We start from the raw sequence: 25,096 nt of genomic DNA on the forward strand, positions 1-25,096 counted from the left end.
GAGCAGGGTGTTGATTTTCCGCAAAGTGTGTTAACACCACATTGAAATAAAACAATGGAAATTCCAGGTTGGAATATGAAAAGGATAGATTCCTACTCACTGTAAAGATGACACATTGAATTGCAGATAGAGGCAACGAAAAGACTGTTACACATTGAGCTTTCGGCCAAAGCCTTCTTCAGAAAGGAAAGGAAATACACACATTAACACAAGCAAGCACTCGACTGGTATCTCCACCTGCATTGTGGTTGGAGATAGCGGTTATATGTGCACAAGGTGCGCTTGCTTGTGTGAATGCGTGTGTGTTTCCTTTCCTTTCTGAAGAAGGCTTACGCCGTAAGCTTGGTGTGTAACAGTGCCTCTCTGCAACTCAACATGTCATTTGTGCATTGAGTAGTAAGCAGCACTTTCCACAATATTGTTAACACTACAGTGAATACAGATATGAATTGCTAATAATGCAGATGTAAGAAAATCGTATGGACAGATTCTATATAATTCTGCTCATTGTTCTACACTGTTAAAGGGGAAATTGATTCTTAATCGTCCTGTATGGCAGCTGTAGCATTCTTTCCTGGGAAAAGCAACTTCCCTCACCCCAAGTGCTGCTCACTGTTCAGTTCATATACCTAAAAAGGAGGGAAGTTCATGCACACAATCTAGCTACCTGCCTTCCCTCATGCATCTACACTCACCCTCCACCTCCTCCAGCCCATCAGACTCGTAGAACACACTTTGTCCCTTAATATGGTTCTCCTGCACTTATATGTGATACACACATTTAATTTTTGTTCTGAAACCATTTCACTTAACATCAAACATCAGTTTTTTCCTGTCAAAACATTATTTTTAAATATCTGCGAGGAAAGTGAATAGGACCTTTTCTGGAGGAATTTTAGTGCAGTTTAATATTGTACTGGAAAAAGTGTTCACTAGAAGCTGCAGGTTTTGAGATATTCAAGAAAAACACTAAGACAATTGATCTATAAAGATAACAGCTCACTAAATACTAGAGATGTTGATTTGAAGACAGGCACATAAACAAGACTGAAAACGTGCTGGTTTTCAGAGGAATCCTTTTTGAAGCTATGGTGTGACACATAGGCACAGGCACTGGTATTTTTGTGTAGTGCACAGTAAAATGATGTGGAGGAGTGGATTGGAAGGTGTGATGGAACAGCCCCATACTCAGGTTCAGTCGTGCTGGACTTGTCTAATACCTACTCCCCTTCTCCTGACACGTCCAAGTTCAGTCATGCTGCACTCGTCAAAGACCTACTCTCATTCTCCCGATTTCTACAGTGCAAACACATTTTTGCTACCAATTCCTTCGACAAAAGCCAACTAATCCCACCATTGAGCTTTGCCTCTCTCAGTTCGCACCACTGTCCAACAGTGAATCTCCTCCTCCCCCAGTGAACCATCCTCTTGTACGTTCCAGGAATTCTTGACTTCCACTTTGGCTTTACCATCCTTCCCCAGGAACACAATCCTTTCAATGGAAGAAAAAACAGCCATCCACTACCTTAAGGCATAATGTGATTTAATTGTCCTCCCTGCAGACAAAGGCTCCACCACTGTTGTCATGAATCCTAGCAATTAACTGAGTGAACATCTCTGTAAACTGTCTGAGTCCTCCACCTACAAGTTCTGGTGTAATGATCTTATCCCAAAAGTCCAACATAAACTCCAATCCTTGTGCAAATCCTAGGGTCTATCCCAGAATCTCTCCCCTGAATCCATCTCCCACCTCACCCCAATGACCCTCGCACATCCACCTTCCCAAAATCCATAAACTCAACAATCATGAATGCCCTACTATTGAATGCTAGTTACTGTACCCCCACTGAAAGAATCTCTGTTGTTGGGGACCAAAATCTCCATCCAATCCCCAGCAGCCTATCCTCTCATACTTCAGATACAAAGCGCTTCATAACTGTTGATGCCACATCTCTGTACAACGACGTCTCTCATGCCCATGGTCTTGTCACTGTCAGACACTCTCTCTCTCAACGTCCTTAAAACTCTGGACCCATCATCTTGTCTCTTATACATCTAATTACATCCTTACACAACTGCTTTTCCTTCGAGCAGAAGATATGGACACTCACTTGGCACCCTCCTATTCCAACATGTTTGTGGTTCATCCAGATAACGCGCCCTAGCTTTTTAAAACATCAAACCCCTTGTCTGGTTCAGGTTCATTGATGAGAACTGGGCCCAAGGCCAAGACCCTCTATCCACAGCCTCTACAGCCCCCCAACACCTCCTCCATTCACCTCACTTTGTCGTCCTCAGATCGATGTGTCACCTTCCTGGATGTTGACTCCTACATCTATGATGGCTCTATCTATACCTCAGTCCATAAGAAGCTCACTAACTATTAACAGTACCTGCATTTTGACAGCCGTCCATCCCTTCCACACCAGAAATTCACTTCCATTGAGTCTGGCCACATATGGATGGTGCATCTGCTGTGATCAGAATTTCCTTGCCCAGCATACTAATGGTCTCACTAAGGACTTCACAGACAGGCACTATCCACCACACCTGGTGCACAGACTGATGCTTCTCACATTCCTAGCCCCTTGTCACAGGGATTACTCTGTGGAAGACCCAGGTGCAAGACCTGCTGGATTAACCTTTCCAGCACATCCTACTCTTGTCCTGTCACGGGCATATCCTATCCCGTCAGAAGCATGGCCGCCTGTGAAAGCACCCATGTCATATATCATCTATGTGCATTTTCTGCACAGCTTTCTTTGTGGGCGTGACCACTGATAAGCTGTACATCCGAATGAATGGTCACTGCTAAACTGGGGCCAAGAGCAGAGTTGACCACCCAGTGGTGGAACATGTTGCTGAGCACAAGCTGTTCAATTCCAATGGCTGTGCCATCCAGATTGTCCCCCAAACACCAGTTTTTCTAAGGTATGTAGATGGGAGTCCTCCTTGCAACACTTCCTCCATTCCCATAATACTCCTGGCTCAACCTCTACTAGCCCCTTGCCCCCACCCACGCCTCCACTCTGTCCCAGAACTCTTTAACCTCACTCAGACTGACCCACACCCTCTTCTTTACAGTCTTCTCCTTCTGTTCCTTCACCCCCTCCTCATCCATTCCTTCATGTCTTCTTCATTATGTGCTGATGAACTAACCTGGCACCAGCATCTGTGTGTCGTATTCCTTCCTGTTCACTCTCTCTCACTCTCTCTCTCTCTCTCTCATTCGTATTGTGTATACCTGCTGCCTCTCCCTCTCATATTCCTTTCCCGTACATCTACTGCATCTTTACAAGCTGTTAACCACCCTTCCCCAACCTACCATCTTGCTGCCTACCTATGTTGTTCCCTCTCCAACTCTACTTGATACAATCTCTTATAACACTATCGTCCGCTACTGCTGTACCACTGTACCATAACCTCAAAGCTGGAGGCAGTTTGTAAAATGGAACTATTCTGTTAAAGTAATTATGGTATAAAGCAACAGAGTAGTGTTACCCTCTGAGAGGAATTTTGTTATGTTGACCGTGATGTACCTAACGGAGGTGGCTTATCGGAAGTGAAAGTCAGAAATACGTAAATATTTAAACAGTTATAAATAATATTTAACCTATCCACACTGTTCAAAGGATAAAGAAAACGGTCACCAGCCTAATTAGGCAAGAGAATGATTAGCATTCGTGTTCAAGAAAATAGTTATTAGTAACTTTAACAGACAAACACAACCTATACTTTACCACACACAAGTGCAATGAACTCTGACACCTGCATATGTTAACGTTAAGGTTGTAACTAACAGCTAGATCAGCACAAACTATTTGCAAAAATATAACAGATAACGAAACACACTATTACTTTCAGGGCTTATTCAAACTGAATGGTCTTTATGACATTACTATTAATATTCACTGCAGACTCATTAATTGGACATAGGTTAAGTATTATTGTTCAAACATTTTCCTAGCTGACATAAAATTATAAATGTAGTTCACTGCAAAATTATGAACTGGTCACAGGTTAAGTATCTTTCAACTAAATACTATTCTATTTAGAATGAAAGTTAAATGGAATTCACTAACAGGTTACTTCTCACTGTCTTTTTGAACAAAGAAATTATTGTTTTCATAAATAGTGGTCTTTCTATTAATTGTTATTTATCATGACCATAAAGGATAACCTGTGGATCTTATTAGACTATTAATATGTACATTCAATACCCAAAAGTAACAAGTGCTTAGCAAGCACGAGTATATAACTTTCCACAAGTGCAGTTTTCCACATTTACTACAGTGAGACACAAAATTAACATATTTGTAAGATACTGGCTCACCTTTTGTGATTTACAGCAGACAGCAATGTGATCATTTACAAAGCAAAACTTTATAAGCCTCAGTCTTGAGAACTTTTGATTTTGAAGTTAATAAGCAGTTTTAATAGGAAAATTATTTTCAGCAAGCATCATTTACTTTAACTCACTCTTGGCACATTAACTTTAACTTTCTTTTTACTATGTTAAAGAGGCATTAATTAGCAAAACACTGGGCTTTAATGTTCTTTTAGTAAGGACACTCGGTAATCACTTTAGTTCAAACGGAGAGGAACCTGAGAGGTGTTATGATAAGGGAAAAAAATCAAGGTTGGTACATAAATTCAGTTATAAATTACCTCATATTTGAGCACACTAACACATCCAATAAGCTGATCCTTCACTGTACATTATTATAGTGTTCCGTTACAGTGATTGTGCAATGTGGTGGCAATTGCATGTTAGTACGAGGATTTGTAGGTATAATTGCTGGACTCTGTCATTTCTTGGTGGCGATGATAGATACCAATGTCAGAAAATATCCAGCTCTTCATCCATCCATCGGTGGCATTAGAAAGCGTCAGGAAAAGCCTCTCTCGGAACCAGCACGAAACCCAACATTTACTTGAGCAGTTGATAGTTTAGTAGCTCGTCCCCGACTGACTCTTGGTTCCACCTTTCCTACCTAGGCCAACCACAATTTGCACACGCTACACAGTTCCGTTCCCAAAGGGAACCAGAACACCTTTTACATATGACATAACTAAGAACCCTAAGTGAAGGTCAGCAGTTTACAGAACAACAAACAAACATTTTAAATAAAACAGCACCTTTGCACATATTCACATTTCTATAAAAATTATTTAAATAAAATTACAATTATACACGGTAAGTTTTGTCTCCCTTCAATTGGGAAAAAGAATTTAAATGACAGATTGCATAGAATCAAATCATGACATTAGAGTTTTAACAAAGAAAGGAGTATACAATTTTGTGTTATCGATTCAAACACATTTACAGAAGCTCAATGATGTAACATTAAATAAAACAAAAGGCAAAATAAATCAGTAGAGCATTAGAGCTATGGTGTTACTCTCTCATCCCAGTCAATGTGCTAAACTGCAATTCTGCCATTATGTATTCTGTCGGCACAAGTTTTGTGTATGTGCATTTCTATTACTCAGTGCCTCTGTCATTTGGCAAGCTGTTACCTTTGCTCCTATATATTTGCATTGTGTCAGAACTTTCCATTGACATATTTATATCACCACATGGCTCCCTTCTGTGCTAAATATCGTGTCACTTGTTGTTTGTTATTGTTTCACATCATGCACCACCTTTATACCTCTTTCGTTGTCCATCTGTATCTTTCCCTACATTTTCCTTTTCATCTTTTTAAGACCACTAAGTGTGCATCACATTTGCACAGACAGATTATAGTATGTAGACAGGAGATTTGAACAGATGTGCAATGTACTCAAACCTATAACTTGGAGGTTTGAGAAAATTTGCTCAAATCTACACAGACAAATCATTGGCTGTGGACAGGAGATCACCACAAATATTGTGCACAAAATGTGTTTTGAGTCAGCTGTTTGTTCAGTATCGATGTGCTTCAGTGCCGTAGGGAGTTCGTTGCTGAATTCACTGAAATTCTTTTTTATAGTTACGGACTGCAGCAAAATTACTAGTTCTGTGCCAGCTAGAAATCTGCGTTATTATGTTGACCTGTATAAAAAACTGCTAACATAAATTTGACTCGGTACTGCCGTATGGCATAATCTTTCTTGGCAGTGTCAGTAAAAGGAAAAAAGTTTTTATTCTACAGAAAAGTGCAGTCAGAAGTTGATAAAGGTTGTCTCGCAGCAATGCCTTCAGGGTCATACGTATTCTTATACTTGTGTATTGTTACATTTCCCCCCAATCGAATATGTGGTTCACGAAAAGAGGGAATCGGAGGTAATACATACACTTCACTATCACTGTATTGATAGTAAAATTTTCCATATTGATTATGAATCTCTAATTTGTGAAAAAGTTTATTACAGGTTGCTGGTAGACTTGAGGCGTGGGACTGAAAATCCACAGATACTCAGAATCAAAGTAAAAGATGTGCCATTGACCACTCCCAAAATTTATTAGAATATATGGAGTTCCAAACACATTTAAAAGAGTGAAAATATTATGTGTAACATCTTGTAATTAATGCATGATTTAATTTAGATGATGTAACTTACCAAACGAAAGTTTTGATATGTTGATAGACACACAAACACATACACACAAAATTAAAGCTTTCGCAACCCACGGTTGCTTCATCAGGAAAGAGGGAAGGAGAGGGAAAGACAAAAGAATGTGGGTTTTAAGGGAGAGGGTAAGGAGTCATTCCAATCCTGGGAGCGGAAAGACTTACCTTAGGGGTAAAAAAAGGACAGGTATACACTTGTACACACACACACACACACACGTCCATCCCCACATATACAGACACAAGCTGACATATGTAAAGGCAAAGAGTTTGGGCAGAGATGTCAGTTGAGGCGGAAGTAAAGAGGCAAAGATGTTGTTGGAAGACAGGTGAGGTATGAGCAGCGGCAACTTGAAATTAGCGGAGGTTGAGGCCTGGCGGATAACGAGGAGAGAGGATATACTGAAGGGCAAGTTCCCATCTCCGTAGTTCTGACAGTTTGGTGTTAGTGGGAAGTATCCAGATAACCCGGACGGTGTAACACTGTGCCAAGATGTGCTGGCCGTGCACCAAGGCATGTTTAGCCACAGGGTGATCCTCATTACCAACAAACACTGTCTGCCTGTGTCCATTCATGCGAATGGACAGTTTGTTGCAGGTCATTCCCACATAGAAAGCTTCACAGTGTAGGCAGGTCAGTTGGTAAATCACGTGGGTGCTTTCACACGTGGCTCTGCCTTTGATCGTGTACACCTTCCGGGCTACAGGACTGGAGTAGGTGGTGATGGGAGGGTGCATGGGACAGGTTTTACACCGGGGGGCGGTTACAAGAGGGTAGTGTGTGTGTGTGTGTGTGTGTATATATATATATATATATCGGGTATTATTACATTCAATGCTTGTTTGGACTTTGCTGTCAAAAATTCGAAATCCTTGTAATTTCTTCCCAACACCAGGAAACGCAGTGTTGCTATCAGCCATTCTTGGAGTGAAATTATGAGTAGTAAGTGTATTAAACTGTTTCCATGTCACTTCACAAATAATTTCACCAACTCATTGGGTACAATTGCCAGTAGCAACTCTCACTTTTTGTGTGAATTCCGGGTCACAGTATTATGTTAAACTATAATTAAGGATAAATGTAACAGTCATGTTATCTATTAATGACTGCTTCATTCTGAACTGGAAACATGCACAGAGTGATTTCCATGACACTGTTTGCTAGGATTACGGTTAAGAATGTAATCCTCAAATTATTTGGTGTATCAAAATCAGCACCCATGCAAATTTGTGGCTATAATAGTTTTACCCTTTATATCCTTTCAGGTTTTAGTGTGGAAGACTAACTTTGACAAAGAAGAAGTCCTCCGAGAAAATCTGAAGCATTCTTCTCATTCATCAATAAAAGAATCATCAACAGCATTCAACGATCCAATAAAATTTTCTGCAGTTGATGCACGGAAGAGTGTTCGTCAAAATGTGGGGCCAGATGTTCCTGTAAGTATTGGCCATACAACAACAGATTGTTTGAGTGTGAGTCCTCCTTTTCACTTCTTAAGAAATAATTTCAGTTTTAAAAACTGATACTTTAATAGCTTTCATTTGTAAAGCTCATGTGTGAGTAACTTTCTATAACAGCACACTAAAACTTGTACTGTGTGTTATTGGATTTTCAGAAGCAATTCACTTGAAAGTTAAGGTGGCAGAATGTCCAGATTAACCAGCTTCATTAAGTATCTCTCTGTTGGACATCTTAATTAATTTTTTTATTTTTTCCATTGTAATTAATTAGGGAATGAGCAGATGAAAAAGATTTGTTTTAGAAAAAAATGGCAGATATTCACTTACTTTGAACATAAAACAATGTAAATATCTGTCCATAAAAAATTAATAAAAATAACATCTCTTGTAATACATATATGCATGTGGTTAAGAAAAGCTTTGAGCTTATGTAGATTTGGAGACCAGTGTACGAGGGCAAATCAGAAAGCCTTTGCCCCCCTCTTTTTCTCTTTCTTCTTCTTATTTTTTATAGCCAAATTACAGATGTAAATGTGAAGTCAACACATCCAGTCCCAGCACTGGACCTTTCTTGGTTCATGCTGACATTATCTGGCAGTTGTGCTTCACATGTCCACGGCATTAGAGCAACGAAGTGTGATTCGTTTTTTATGGAGCAAGAGGTGAATGCCCATCGAGATCTACAGGGAAAAGCAACCCATATATGGAGAAAACTGTCTTGCTTTGAGAACTGTGGGGTGATGGTGTTGTGAGTTCAACAAAGACCATGAAGTCTTGCATGACAATGAGTAGTCGGAGAGGCCGTATTTGTCGCTGACTGATGACAACAGTTCTTGCATGGATGCAATAGTGAAAGAATACCGGTGTGTGCACATCATGGCCATTTCCTGGGAGCTTGGCATATCGTATGGGAGTGCCTAAGTCATTGTTCATAGGTCCTTAGGGTATCAGAAGGGTTCATGCTGGTGGGGATGTAAGTAGTTGGATGACATGATGAAAGGCAAGTGAATGATGTCTTCATTGAATTGTCTGAAATGGTACTCCAAGGAGGGTGAAGGCTTCCTGGACCATATTGTTACTTGCAGTGAAACGTTGATACTGCATTTCAAGCTGGAATCCAAACAGCAGCGCATGGTGTACAAACATCCAGGTGTGCCTGTGACAAAAAAAAAAAATCCGTTCAGCACCACCTTTTGGGAAAATGATGTTAAAACCCTTCTGGGATAGCTGTGGACCCTGCTGGATTTCATGCCACGAGGTGCAACCATCAATGCTGACTGTTATTATTTCAAATTGTCACATCTGAGGGCTGCCATCAGGTGAAGGCGCCAAGGAATTCGCGATATGGACAATGTGATTCTGTTTGATGACAGTGTGAGACCACATGTGGCAATTGGAACTACCAAAAAGCTCTGGGCATTTCACTGGGGGATTCTGGACCACCCATCGTACAGTCCAGACCTTGCCTTCTAGTGATTTAAACAGTTTTCAGACTGCTGAAGAAGCTCCTGGCAGGACAGTGATTCACAATGAAGCCAAGACAGCAGTCCAACTGTGGTTCCATAGTCAGCCGGACAAATTCTATTGCAGTGGCACCTCAAATTTAGTGCTGCAATGGGACAAATGTGTGAACCAATGTGGGGACTATGTGGAAAAATAGTGGAATGTACATAGAATAGGATGTATATTAATCATTCCAGTATCTACCTTACTTTGCCAAATAAAAATAGGGCAAAGACTTTTTGATTTGCCCTCGTATTTGTCTATGTAAGAAGCTGTTATTACAAAAAAAGAACTGAAAATGTGTTACTCAGCAAAGTAAACTGAGGATCTGGCGAGGATGGCAGCACCACCATGTTTTAAGCCTCAGAAACAGGGAGGTGGGGTAGTAATAATATGTAATCCAGTACTCTTACAAGGGAGCACTGTTACATGATACTTCTCTGTGTGTGCCACCAAATCCATTGCCCATTTAGAATATGATGAGGAATAGGATGTACAGTATATTCGTCTTAACCTGTGCTACTCATTACCTCAGCAGACAGTAACCGTCCACGGTGATGTTGCTGTCAATGTCACTATATCTTATCAATTTGTAGACTGCCATTTCAGTTGCGGTTACCAATGATGACAGTTTTGTTGCCCACTGATCATCTTTCCTCCAGAAATAGCAAACACATTTTAGCGCGATATGTGACTTTTCTCCAGTCTTTTGGTGACACATTAAGAGTGATGACAATGAATCTGAAGGATGCATAAAATCAACAATATTATTCTGTTATATTTAAAAATAAAACACTGCACCCCCCTGCGGGTTCGGGGGTTAGAATAGGCCCGCGGTATTCCTGCCTGTCGTAAGAGGCGACTAAAAGGAGTCTCAAACTTTTTGGCCTTATGTGATGGTCCCCTGTTGGGTTTGACCTCCATCTCTCAAAATTTTTTCCGAAGAGCGAGCCGATTGGGGAAGGGCACCTTACTTGGTGCTTTGCGTCCATCTTGCGTTGAGATCTTTCGCCAGCTTATTCATTGTTGCATTGCAGTCCTGCCTGCTCTCCATCTATTGGGCATGGATACGATCCTGCGTGCAGTTTCCGCCATGCAATGTGCAATGCCACTTTCTGCACTAACGGCGACCGTGGACTACATGTCACCTAAAATCCAGCACAGTAGCCAGTCCGTTGTGGTGGGGCCGCCATGTACCCTGCTGGTTGTAGCGCCCTGACAACACAGGGATCGCTCTGCTGATGCCTGCGCCGTTTACTCCCCATGTATGCCAAGGAGTAGATGCCCATCTCCCTGGGGCATCAGGACTCCCGGCAATGGCCATCCTGCCAGGTGGCCCTTGCTGTGGCTGGGTGGCGCCCATGGGGAGGGCCCTTGGTCGGAGTAGGTGGCATCAGGGTGGATGACATGCAATGAAGCGTGGCACATCATCTCTTGCTGGTGGCCAGCCACCAGCAGTCTCCAAGTGTTCGAGGGCTCATTTTAAAGGTAACGTTTATGACCCCAAATCGTTCCCCTCCCTGGCCACACCATGGGAGGAATGAAAGGCAATGAATGACAGTGAATCGTATTCGCCGAGGTATCTCGTCTGTACCAGAGCTGACGGGGAATCCTTTCTATCTGTGAAGCCTCAGTTCTTTGTAGAGCATTTAGAGGACAAGTTCGTGGAGGTGGAGGGCTTGTCCAAAATGCGGTCCAGTTCGGTATTGATAAAAACCGCATCCTCCGCCCAGTCACGGGCCTTGCTCGCTTGTAATAAGCTGGGGGATGTTTCCGTTACTGTCACGCCCCATAAAAGTTTAAATATGGTCCAGGGCATTATTTTCCACAGAGATCTCCTTTTACAGTCCGATGACGAGCTGCGCGCCAACTTAGAGCGACGAGGTGTCCATTTCGTCAGGCGCGTCCACCGGGGTCCAAGGGATAATCAAGTTGCCCCGGTGCTTTCATCTTGGCCTTCGAGGGTGACACATTACCTGAGAAGGTCAAGGTGATGGTCTACCGTTGTGATGTCAAACCCTATATCCCTCCCCCGATGCGGTGCTTCAAGTGTTGGAAGTTCGGCCATATGTCTTCTCGCTGTGCTTCCACCCTCATCTGTCGCGATTGTGGTCGACCATCCCATCCTGATACTCCATGTGCCCCGCCTCCCATCTGTGTCAACTGCAGGGAGCACCATCCCCCTTGCTCGCTGGACTGTAAGATTCTCCAGAAGGAGTGGAAAACAATGGAATACAAGACCCTGGATAGGCTGACCTACACTGAGGCTAAGCGTAAGTTTGAACGACTGCATCCAGTACGCATGACGTCCACTTATGCTGCCACTGTCGCTCCTGTTACAGTTCCCATAGCTGCACCACACCCCATTAGCTCTCAGAGCCAGAGAACCACACCTGCCCCCTTGATGGTGGGGGGCACTTCACTCCCTGTTGCTCCTGCTCCATCTACTTCAGGAGCAACGGCCCCCAACCATTGGGGACATCAGTTCCCCCTTCCCAGCCGGAGAAGCATAAGACTTCTTCGGCTCCTCTCGCCAGGAAGGGGTCCCTTGGGGACCTCCCTTCGCAAGTTCTGACGGGTACAAAAGCAGACACCCGCAAGTGGCTCAACCAACCACCGGTCCCTGGTCGTAGGGCCTCACGGTCGTCGTCCGTCCCTGAGACTGCCCCAGTGAAGCCCTCCCAGCCTGAACCACCGAAGGCACAGCGAAATAAGCTGAAAAAGAAAAAGGTACCCAAGAATCCCGACACTGCGGTGGCACCCATCCCACCGCTTCCTACAAGCTCAGCTTCTGAGGACGAGGTTGAGATTCTGGCGTCTGCTGAAGACCTGGATCTCGCCAGTCCCTCAGACGCCATGGATGTCACTCGTGCGGGTTCTGAATCGGTGGCAGGGAGTGAACAAGTGGCGTAAATTGCCTTCCCAGTCCCTTCACGCCTTTCTCAGCCATGGACAATATCATCCTCCAGTGGAACTGCAGCGGTTTCTTCCACCATCTAGCTGAGCTCCGACAACTTATCAGCCTTCACCCTTTCTTCTGCATTGCTCTTCAGGAAACTTGGTTTCCAGCAATGCGAACCCCCACCCTCCGTGGCTATCGGGGTTATTATGCGAACCGGGCAGCTTATGAAAGGGTGTCTGGTGGCGTCTGTATCTATGTCCTTCACTCTCTTCACAGTGAGTCTGTCCCTCTACAAACACCTTTAGAGGCTGTCACTGTTCAGGTGTGGATGCCACAGGCTGTTATCATCTACAGTCTTTACCTTCCATCGGATGGTGATGTCGCGCAGCGTGTCCTGGCTGCGCTGATAGCCCAATTGCCGCCACCTTTCTTGTTACTGGGCGACTTCAACGCCCACAACCCTCTGTGGGGTGGGTCAGTTGCAACAGGTCGAGGCACCACCATTGAGCATTTATTGGCACAGCTCGATCTTTCCATTTTAAATGATGGTGCCGTCACACACTTCAGTGTGGCGCATGGCACGTACTCTGCCATTGATCTGCAGCCCTAGCCTCTTACCTTCTGTCCAATGGAGTGTGCATGATGACCTGTGTGGTAGTGACCACTTTCTGATCCTTCTGTCGCTGCCACAGCGTTACTCCTCTGGGTGCCGTAGCAGATGGACTATGAATAAGGCTGACTGGGACTTGTTCTCCTCCATTGCCGCTATTGAGCCTCTCTCTAATGAAGCCATTGATGCGGTGGTTCACCCGGTCACCACCAGCATAGTTACTGCCGTAGAATCTTCCATTCCCCGTTCTTCTGGGTCCCCTCGGCGGAGGACTGTGCCTTGGTGGTCGCCTGAGATCGCTGAGGCAATTAAAGATCGTCGGCAGGCGCTACAGCGTCACAAGCGACATCCCTCCATCGAACACCTCATCACCTTCAAACGGCTGTGTGCGCGGGCTCGCTGCCTTATCCGCCAACGCAAGCAGGAGTGCTGGGAGCGGTATGTGTCCACTATTGGCCTCCACGTCTCTCCATCACAGGTCTGGGCCAAGATTAGACGCCTCTGTGGCTATCGGACCCCTGTCAGCATCCCTGTGCTCTCACTGAATGGAGCAGTTAGTACTGACTCCGACGTAATTGCCAACCGCTTGGCAGAGCATTTTGCTCTGAATTCCGCTTCTGCGAATTACCCGCTGTTCTTCCGCTCCATTAAAGAGCGGATGGAACGTCGGAGCCTTTCCTTTCACACCCACCATCATGAAACCTACAATGTTCCATTCAGTGAGTGGGAATTTCACAGTGCCCTGGCCGCTTGCCCTGATACCGCTCCTGGGCCAGATCACATCCACTGTCAGATGCTGAAACACCTTTCAGTGGACTGCAAGCAACGCCTCCTCAACCTTTACAACCGTCACTGGGTCGAGAGTGAGTTTCCGTCGCAATGGCGGGAAAGCATTGTCATCCCCGTTTTGAAACATGGCCAGAACCCTTTGGAGGTGGACAGCTACCTCCCCATTAGCCTCACCAACGTTCTTTGCAAGTTGCTAGAATGGATGGTGAGCCGACGGTTGAGTTGGTACTCGAGTCGTGGGGCCCTCTGGCTCCGGCTCAGGGTGGGTTCCGTAAGGGCCACTCTGCTGCCAACAATCTGGTGAGCCTGGAGTCAGCCATCCGTACAGCCTTTGCGCGCCGTCAGCACCTGGTCGCTGTCTTTTTCGACATGCGGAAGGCATACGATACGACTTGGCGTCATCACATCCTATCTATGCTTCATGGTTGGGGTCTTCGGGGTCCACTGCCGATCTTCATCCGAAATTTTCTGTCGCATCGTACCTTCCGCGTGCAAGTCGCAGCCTCCCATAGTTCCTCCTGAGTCCAGGAGAACTGTGTGCCACGGGGATCTGTTTTAAGTGCCTGCCTGTTTTTAATAGCCATTAACGGGCTCGCTGCGGCGGTGGGAACGTCTGTCTCAGTATCCTTGTATGCTGACGACTTCTGCCTTTACTACAGCTCTATTGGCATTGCAGCTGCTGAACGTCAGCTACAGGGCGCTATCCATAAGGTGCAGTCTTGGGCTGTAGCTCATGGGTTCCAGTTTTCGGCAGCCAAGACCTGCGTTATGCATTTCTGCCGGCGACGCACTGTCCACCCGAAGCCGCGGCTTTATCTTGACGGTGAACTTCTTGCAGTGGTGGAGTCACATAGGTTTTGGGGGTGGTTTTTGATGCTCGGTTGACTTGGCTGCCTCATATTCGGCAGCTTAAACAGATGTGTTGGCGGCATCTAAATGCTCTGCGATGCTTGAGCCACACCCTCTGGGGCGCCGACCGATCTACCCTGTTACGGCTCTACCAGGCGTTAATCCAGTCCCATCTGGGTTATGGGAGCCTGGCTTATGGCTCAGCATCCCCATCTGCGTTGCGGGTGCTGGACCCAATCCTCCACAGTGGGATACGCCTTGCCACTGGTGCTTTGCGGACCAGCCCTGTGGACAGCATACTTGTGGAGGCAGGTGTCCCTCCACTGTGGTTACGATGCCAACAATTACTGGCTGCTTATGCTGCCCATGTTTTTAGCTTGCCCGGGCATCCAAATTGTCGTCTCCTGTTCCCGCAGTCACATCTCCCAGAACGTCGGCGCCGCTCGGGTTGTCCGTTCGCCGTCCGCATCAAAGAGCTTCTCTCCGGGCTTGGGGTTTTCTCTGTTCCACCTCCTTTCCGGGCCCCTCTGCATACACCTCCGTGGTGTGTGCCTCGCCCTTGCCTTCGGCTCGAATTGGCACAGGGCCCGAAGGACTCAGTCCCTCCGGAGGCCTTCCGTCGCCGCTTTTATTCAATCCTAGCCACATATCAGGGCTCTGGCGTTGTCTACACTGACAGTTCGATGGTTGCTGGTCGGGTCGATTTTGCTGTAACTCTAGGGGACCATTACGTACAACGATCCTTGCCGGCTGGCTGCAGCGTTTTCACTGCTGAGCTGATCGCCATCTTTCGTGCCCTAGAGTATATCCGCTGCTGCTCAGGTGAGTCCTTCGTTATCTGTAGCGACTCCCTGAGCAGTTTACGAGCTATCGACCGGTGTTTCCCTCACTCTCGTCTGGTGATGGCTGTCCAGGAGTCCCTGCATAGTCTTGCCCGTTGCGGCCGATCTGTGGTCTTTATGTGGATCCCAGGCCATGTTGGGATACCCGGAAATGAAAATGTTGATCGATGGCAAAAGAGGCCACCAGTAAACCATCTCTGGACGTTGGCCTCCCGGAGACTGATTTGCGAGCAGTCTTACGCCGCAAAGTTTTCGCGCTATGGGCCGATAACTGGCGCGGTCCGACCACCCCTAACAAACTCCGTGCCGTCAAGGAGACGACGACTGTGTGGCGCTCTTCCTTGCGAGTCTCTCGCAAGGAGTCTGTTGTCCTCTGCCGACTGCGCATTGGGCACACTCGGCTGATGCACGACCACTTATTGCGGCGTGAGGACCCACCTCTATATCGCTGCGGCTTGGCATTGACAGTGGTCCACATTTTGTTGGACTGTCCACTTTTAGCTGTGCTCAGGCAAACATTTGCACTGCCTGACACGCTCCCTGCCCTTTTAATAGATGACTCTGCCATGGTGGAATTAGTTTTGCGTTTTATTCGGGCAGGGGTTTTTTATCATTTAATCTGAGTGTTTATGTTTTTTTAGTGTTGATTCTGGCTTTTGGCCTCCGATTTTAAACTGAGCTTTTAATGTGTTCTCGGTGGTTGGCTTTTCCTTTTTTTTCTCTATGGTCGGCCAACCACCGTCACACTGTGCGTGATTTTAATTTGTTTTGTCTGATCTCTGTCGGAGTATTTCTTGTTCTGTGTCGTCTGCCGTCTTTCCTGTTGTTCGTTTTTTATTCTCTTTGGGTGGTTTTAGTTTTTTGGAAAAAGGGACCGATGACCGTAGCAGTCTGGTCCCTTTAATCCCACAAACCAACCAACCAACCAAAACACTGCACCAGTTACCTGTTTTCCTCAGGCATAGCATGTTGTGTTTTAGGAATTTATTCCCATTATCAAATTCAGCTATTTACGTTGGCATTTTATGTGATGTCTGCATGTATGTTGTTCTGGCTCTAATGCCCTGCTGTTGTTTTTGTGTTTTTTAGGCACTATGCCTACTTCGTTGTGCAGAAATTCACATACACGCAACTCGCCACTCATACTGCTTGTGTACATGAAACAAACTTTGTGAGTGATGCTTTGCATGTATGTGATATTCGGGGAGGAGGCACAGAACCTTAAAACCATAAAAACATAACTGCAGGGTAAGAGAGGCAAAACAACATATATGCAGATATCACATAAAAAAACCATTGTAAATATCAAACAATGGAAACTCCACCGGGAATATCAACAATGTAGTGAAAGATAGATTGCTACTTGCTGTAAAGAAGACATGTGAAGTTGCAGACAGGCATTATTAAAAGACACTCACATGTAGCTTTTGGCCACAGTCTCCATCAGTAAACACACACACACACACACACACACACACACACACACACACACAAAGCAAGCACACCTCACTGATACACGACCATCATCAACTCCAGTATCCTGGGTCAGAATGCAACATCACGTGGGATGCAAGCAGCCATCTGTAGCAGGTGGGGAAGAGGAAGGAACAGTAGTGTACGGGTGAGGAGAGAGACGAACGTTGTCTGGTGGAGTGTACAGGGACTAGACTCCAACAGGTGCAACGTCAGGAGGTTGTGGGGCAGGGAGGTGGGGAAAAAAGGAACAAAAAAGGAGAAGAGTGGGGAAAGACGTGGATGCATTGGCAGAGAGCTGCAAATAAACAGGGTCGTAGACGAGAATGGGGAGGAGATGATAGGACATCAGGGATGGAACTGTTGGGTGGAGGGTGTGGGGACAGTATGTTACCACAGGTTGAGGCCAGGATAATGCAACATATTCACTGCTCCCTTAATTATCCTGGCCTAAACCTATGGTAACATACTATCCCCACACCTTCCATCCAACAGTTCCATCCCCGACATCCCGTCATCTCCTCCCACTCTGTTTATTTGCAGCCCTCTGCCAAGGCAACTGCCCATCTTCACTCTCTCCTGTCCTTTTCCCCCCACCTTCCTCCCTGCCCCACAACCTCCTGAAGCTGTGCCTGTTGGAGTCTGGTCCCTGCACACTCCTCCCTCCCCACCTGTACACTACTATCTCTTCCCCTTCCCCACCCCTCCCAGATTGCTGCTTGCATCCCACTTGATGTTGCATTATGGTCCAAGATGCTGGAGAAGGCAGTCGTTTGTGTGTAATGTGTGTGTGTGTGTGTGTGTGTGTGTGTGTGTGTGTTACCGTTACCACAGGTTGAGGCCAGGATAATGCAACACATTCTCCGCTCCCGTAATTTTCCTGGCCTAAACCTATGGTAACATAATGTCCCCCACACCTTCCATGATTAAAAGACACACACATGTAGCTTTCGGCCCCAGCCTTCATCATGTGTGTGTCTTTTAATCGGCCCTGTCTGCAACTTGACGTGTCTCCTTTACAGTAAGCAGCCACCTATCCCCCAGTGATGGAATTGACTTTTTGAAACCAAATGTACACTAATGTAGGTTAAGATCCCAAGTATGACACCCTGTAGCCATTCAGCCTAGTGTGTCATTGTTTACAAGAAATTAGCCCAAAAAATGGAACTTTGCATGATAGTAACATTAAAAAAGTTGCATTACACAGTCTGGTTGTGTGGTGTAGTGGATAGGATAATAGTTTCATTTGCAGGAGGTTGTGGGTTCAAATCTTGTCAGATACAGTTCATTTTTTTTTATTTTTAAATCTTTATTGAAATGGCTTTGATCATTGTTTTTATTCAATTAATTGTTTTAACTGTAAACATTATTTATTCACCATATGAACTTTTTAATTTGTTTCATTTTTCCTTTATATCATTCTTTTCTCAATCATAATTTTTCTGAATATGAATTTAGTTATATTTATCTATTATAATATTCAATTATTTGAAAATTCCTATCTTAACAGTTAAAAAACAAAAGGCAACATAATCTATGTATGTTGACTGTGCGGTGATGTGAAAAATGTATTTTTCATTATCAGATGCAATTTATTTGCATGGTAACCATCATAAAAGATTTAAGACATAAGCTAAATATCAGTTGCACTATAGACAAAGAAAACAGTTGAAGATTTAAATGAAAGAAGGGTTTATAAGTAAAAAATTCAAGCAAAATGTGAAATAGATATAATGAATGCAATAATGTGGACAAAAAGCAGGGTGATAAAAGAAATTAAATCAAAATTAAGACATAAAATTAATTAGAAACACATGAACAGATATTTCAAGTGGAAAAAGGATGATAGGAAGAGCAATGAGAGCAAATGAAGAAGTTGATATGATTAAAATTATGTAACAAAGGACTGGAAATAAAAAATACATTTAAATGATTTAATTGAATAAAAATGATGATTGGTCACTTCGATAAATATTTAAAAATAAAAAGTTACTGCACTTGACAAGGTTCGAACCCATAACCTCCTGCATGTGAAGCTATCATCCTATCCATTGTACCACACAACCTACATTGCACAGCTTTTTTAATGCTATTGAGTGTCATACAAAGTTCCGAAATTTTTTTCATTAATTACTTGCAAACGAGGGTCCACCAGCGTGACTGGCTGAAGTGTGTGATGCTGGGGATTTTAACCTACATAACCACTTAGATGGCTTTAAAAAGTTTATCCCACCACTGAGAACCTTCTCCTAATTAGTGCCATACTATAGTTCCTAAGTTTTTGGCTTTAATCTCGATTCAATCCTAGGATTTTTCTCTCTTCATTTCTTTCACTTCCAGCCATTTGTTAATGTGGAAAAGGCTGAGTTACCCTGTGGTTCAGAATCCACATTAAGTGGATAACTGGTAGAGTCAATCAGTTCAAAGGTCAAAAGGAGGCAATGGCATACCCCTCTCTAAAAACATTATGCCTAGTAAAATGTTTTTGAACTAACCTTTGAATTAATGACCGCTTTACATTAGCTTTTGCCTTTCCCTGCATGTGGAGTGAAAGTTCGGGATCAGTTACATCCATTTCTATATACCTTCTGTAATTGTATATAAACATTTGTGTAGCCTACTTTAATAATAGTGCAGGCTGCAAAAATATTTGTAAGGACTTTACCTACTGGCGAGAACCTAATCATTTATGTCTTGCACTTGCCCCACTGTTTGTTCCAATAGTTGCACATAACAAAATACCATGTTTTCAGATGGCTAATATATTAGCCAGTGACTATATACTCATACATGGCATTTCTACAGGGAAGTCTTGTTTATAAAGTAAGAGTTCAGATGTCTCAGACACCAGTAGGAACACTTTATGCCTGAATTCCCTGTTAAAGATCTGTGGTATATCTATAAATTATCCTCAACAGGTAGATAATATGTACAGACTATCTGATCATGTGTATTCAGACATCTCTTTGTGGGCACTGATGTGATATGTGTCCACCCTTTGCCTTTATGATGGCTTGATCTCTGCTAAATATACTTTCACTGGTGTGTCTGAATGCCTGTCCATTTTCCCTCAAGAGCTGAAACACAGCTGATGTGATGCTGGTCACTGTGTGTAATAAGAGGGTAGGTTGTAAAGTTTTTGTTGTGGTATAGAAAGAAATAACTTACCTCAGTGAAACACTTTTCTATTCTTAAATGTAGTCTCCCTGTACACTAATGCACTCAGGCCAGTGATATTCTGATGCCTTTATCGCATCTCACCTTCAAAATGCTCGTCAACATAGTCTGCCAGTTCTTCATTTGAAGAGAACCTCCATTCGTGTATTTTTTCCATGGCAACAACACTGGTGTGTGAGTGCTCATTATGTTGATGAAAGATGACTTTTGTGCTTGCCGAACCTAGCCTTATGTCACATAGCTTTTGCTGTAGATGATCCAGGTTAGAATAGTATTGCAACTTAGTTCCAGAATGAAATTTTCTCTCTGCTGCAGAGTGGCGCTGATACGAAAGTTCCTGGCAGATTAAAACTGTGTGCTGGACTCGAAATCAGGACCTTTGCCCTCTGCGGGCAAGTGCTGGCTTTCCAAGCATGACTCGCAACCTGTCTTCACAGCATCAATTCTGCCAGCAACATAATTGTTTGACCAGTGGAAAGATAATCTATCTACAGCATCCTTTTTGCATCCCAGAAAACTGACACTATGATCTTTCTGGTCTACCGAATTGTCTTTAATTTCTTTGGTGGTGGTCAGTTGACGTGTTTCCACTTGATTTTTTTGTCTCTGGAGTGTAGTATTGGACCCAAGTTTCATATGTGGTCACAGACCAGTGCAAAAAATCATGTTTGGTGCTCTGAGAAGGGTTGAAGGTTGTTCATATTGCCATTCTGCTTGAATTTTTTTTCCCTCCCCCACACAGTTCACTACAGAGGGACATCCCCACCACAGGTATCTACCAACAGCACCAACACATCACATGTTTGTTTATAAATGATGATAAATTATTGCGCGGGAACCTCTGCAATTGCATCTGATGGTGATTTCGTGTCTTATGAGTAGCATTTTATGATCTGCAGTACCAGTAATCTCTGCTCTTGGTAACGTAAGAATCCGGAGGCACCATGCACGCCCCGTTTGAATATTTGCTGCCCTTCTTTCATTCACTACACTAAGAAGAGCTGAAAGGAACCCATGTATTCCATAGTGTAAATGACTAAGTATTAATACAGTCTAATAGTTAGTGAGAAAATAACATTATCATTTCTGTGCCTAAATCTTAATCAGAGAAATTTTATTTTTCATGACTAAGTAACAGGGAAAAGTATTATAATGTGTAATGTATTTGTGTGTCTATTTGATGATGCAGTTAATTGAAACAATGGTCTCACATTTTATTTTTGCAGATGTCAAACCTGCATCTTTGCAGTTTCTTTCAAAGATTTAATTTTATTGTGGCTTACATGTCTCATTGTTATAAGTCATCAGATAGTGCAAATAAATAATTAAATCCCTTTATAGTACACATAATATGGTGTCTGCAATGAAGGCAGCCTTCTGACTCACCAATGTTATTCTTTTGAGTTTAGATTTGGGCTCTGGGCAGGCCAGTCCATTTCAGAAATTTCATTGTCTACAAACCATTGCCTCAAATATTCTACTTTATGACAGAGTGCACTGTCATGCTGATACAGTCAGTCATTGTCTCTGAACTGTTTATCTGCTGTGGACAGTACATAATTCTGTAAAATGATGGTTCAAATGGCTCTAAGCACTATGGGACTTGACTTCAGATGTTATCAGTCCCTAGACTTAGAACTACTTAAACCCAACTAACCTAAGTACATTACACACATCCATGCCTGAGGCAGGATTCGAACCTGCGACCGTAGCAGGCATGCGGTTCCGGACTGAAGCGCCTAGAACCACACGGCCACAGCAGCCAGCCCTGTAAAATGAGTCCAAATCCTTCTGCATTTAGTGTTTTCTTAATTGCAGTGATGGGGCCACATCCTAACCACGGAAAACTCCATCTCCTCCATACTTCACTGTTGGCTCTACACATGATGGCAGGGTTTCGCCAAACCCAAATCACCCATGTGGTTCATCACTCCAAATCACTTGTTTCCAGCTATCGACTGTCCAGTGGCATCTCTTTACACCACCTCAAGCGTCACTTGGCATTGACTACAGAAATGTGTGGCTTATGAGGGCCTGCTTGACCATTGTACCCCATTCTTTTTAACTCCCTGTTAAGTCATTGTGGCTAGCAGGACAGCTGCTAGCTCTTTGGAGCTCATGAGGGATACCTGTTACTGATTTAATGTGACATTCTACAACCACCCTCTGCAATGTTTGATGGTCCCTTTTCATCGGTTCCTGAGATTTGTCTTGTCTTGCTTTAGCTGTGGTTGTTCCTTTGTGTTTCCACTTCACAATCACAACAGTGAACTTGGTCAGCTTTAGACAGTTTTAAATATCTGTGATGGCGTTGTACTTTGTGTTGACATCCATTGACTAGTCCATGTTCGAAGTCACTGAGCTCTCCTGATCAACCCATTCTGCTGTGACTGCATCTCTACTAACAACACAGTACTCCTTGCCTCCTTTTATATTGATGGGCCTGCATCTTGTGACATATAGTGTATATATATTGTAGAGAAACGAAGTGAGGTTCTACTTTAATTTTATTTGTAACTGATTTTCCAACACATCAAAGGCACAAATAATGTTTTTCAACTTGAGATTTCATCAGTTCCTGAGATTTGTCTTGTCTTGCTTTAGCTGTGGTTGTTCCGTTGTGTTTCTACTTCACAATCACAACAGTGAACTTGGGCAGCTTTAGACAGTTTTAAATATCTGTGATGGCTTTGTACTTTGTGTTGACATCCATTGACTAGTCCATGTTCGAAGTCACTGAGCTCTCCTGATCAACCCATTCTGCTGTGACTGCATCTCTACACAGTACTCCTTGCCTCCTTTTATATTGATGGGCCTGCATCTTGTGACATATAGTGTATATATATTGTAGAGAAACGAAGTGAGGCTCTACTTTAATTTTATTTGTAACTGATTTTCCAACACATCAAAGGCACAAATATGTTTTTCAACTTGAGATTCCATTTGGATTAATCACTGCCTGCTTCTGTGCATTACACCTCTCAACTTGAACTGTTACACCGACATCACTGAAGCTATTGTCAGATGTTTCTGTGTGAGAAATATGAGCAGTTAGCAGTTCCACAATGTTTTCATCCTTCAGAGATACCAGCACATACCTCAAGGTCTTGATCTTATTCCTTTATGACTTGAACTTGTCAAAGCTTTTGTTACCATTGGATGATTGATTATAAATATGCCCAGCTGCCAGAACATATCTGGAAAAATGGTTTGATGAGTGCTTTTGTAGGAGATTCAATTACCATAATAAAATTTTTTCAAAAGGAGTAAAAAATTGATCCATATTTCAAAATTTTGTTTATTTTAAACAGACAAGTACAAATGAACCTGGTAGACATTTTCGTAGCATCAATGGGAAGGTAAAGTAATTTGACCCAACTGAGTTGTTAGAATATAAAATGGAACTGAACGGTGCATTGTATTCCAGCTGAAATGATAATTTTTTTAAAAAAAGTGTGTTAATCTTTTTCCTGTTTCAAAACCTTTAGTTAATGTGCTTAATATATATTATTACTTGTGAAATGCTGTTGGCAGGTGAGCACAGTACGATCAACAAGGTGCAACAATGCTAGTGGTGATGGAGATGGAGAGTATGCTCATATAAATGATAATTGGTCAGAAACAGCCACGGTTGCATCTAAAATCTACAGTGACAATCCAAAAGAATCTGAATGCAAGAGTATGGATACAACTATAGTAAATACACTGGAACGTCTATGTGACCAGATAGATGCTTTGCGTTCAGCAGTTGAGTGCATGGAAGAAAGACTCACTAATGTTGAGGATCGGCTGCGGGATGTTGTGGATAAAATGAGTCCTACACATGAAACAAGTCTGAAGAAGGAAAATTCACGCAACAGTGTTGTCTTCCTCGATTAATTTTGTGAGCTGATAAATTTACTTTATTTGCTTTCTGTACTGCACTTGGCTGTGTCACGTCATTGTTTTTGAGGTTATGTTAATTGTGTATGTTAATTTCACTTGAGTTTTTTTGAACTTTCAGTGATGTGATTTTATGAGAGAAACAGAACTGAATAATTTTTACTGTTCAGGGTGAAAACTTATTATAAAGGCAAGGGTTTTACTACTCCCTGTAATCATGTTTGGTTGTGTAATTTTTATTATTTATTCATGAATTTTAAATATTCTTTCAAAGCCAAAGCTATTATTTTTAATTCCAGCAAAGCTGGAAATTTGATCTTAACAGAAACATTAAAGAGAACAAAAATGCCAGTCTTTGTTGTTACTTTTTCCGTGATGAGTCTTCTCTCATTGTAGATCAGACACTCATGTGGCCAATTACCTATTTAGACCTCAAAGCATAACCTGTCTTTAAAGATAGGATATTCACATGTAATCTGGTTGTGATAATGGTAAACTTTGCCCAAGAAACTACGTAAGCAGCAGAGAGGTGAGGGAATCTGACCAGCTGCCTGAAACAGGCACAAAGATTAACCAATGCAAAAATGGGCAGTAATTCTCAATTTTGGATCAGCTGAAATCTGTTTTACCTCCATGTTCCGCAAGCTAGTATTTTGCACATTATGCCATATCAGCATACCAGCAGTTTGTGAAGTAATGAAGAAAAAATAATTCAGGAACTTCTGCAATAATTTAGGGTCTATGCGATGAGCAGTGTGAGCCCACACTTGTTCAGTTTATGCTTATAACTGTGACGACTGGTAGACCTGTCCACGGCACAGTTAAACCACAAGAGCGAATATTGTCCTAATTATTGTTAGGATATTGAATCTCTGTTTACCACAGCCACTTCCTGGCTTGTGCACATAAACTAAATAAAAGTATTGTTACTATGTAGTTTGCAGCTGTAAGAATAACATCCTGTAGTCCATCATTAAAAGTTTGAGTGAGCAAACGAGTGAGTTCCCAATATGTCTTCGCAACTATATCACAAGGCACTTTTATAGGCTGT

General features: G+C 43.2%; 1 protein-coding gene across 1 annotated transcript in view; it reads left to right on the forward strand.

Annotated features, from left to right (window-relative positions):
- LOC124595348 (POC1 centriolar protein homolog A-like) overlaps positions 1-24,299 on the forward strand; it is a 132,773-nt gene extending 108,474 nt beyond the window's left edge. The window contains exons 5-6 of the mRNA XM_047134062.1: positions 7,824-7,994; positions 23,698-24,299. Of these exons, the coding sequence (XP_046990018.1) occupies positions 7,824-7,994; positions 23,698-24,042 (516 nt within the window). The 3' untranslated portion in view covers positions 24,043-24,299. The remainder of the gene's footprint in view (positions 1-7,823; positions 7,995-23,697) is intronic.
- The last annotated feature ends 797 nt before the right edge of the window (positions 24,300-25,096 follow it).

The sequence above is a fragment of the Schistocerca americana genome, chromosome 2 (assembly GCF_021461395.2).
Source record: "Schistocerca americana isolate TAMUIC-IGC-003095 chromosome 2, iqSchAmer2.1, whole genome shotgun sequence".
Classification (NCBI taxonomy): domain Eukaryota; kingdom Metazoa; phylum Arthropoda; class Insecta; order Orthoptera; family Acrididae; genus Schistocerca; species Schistocerca americana.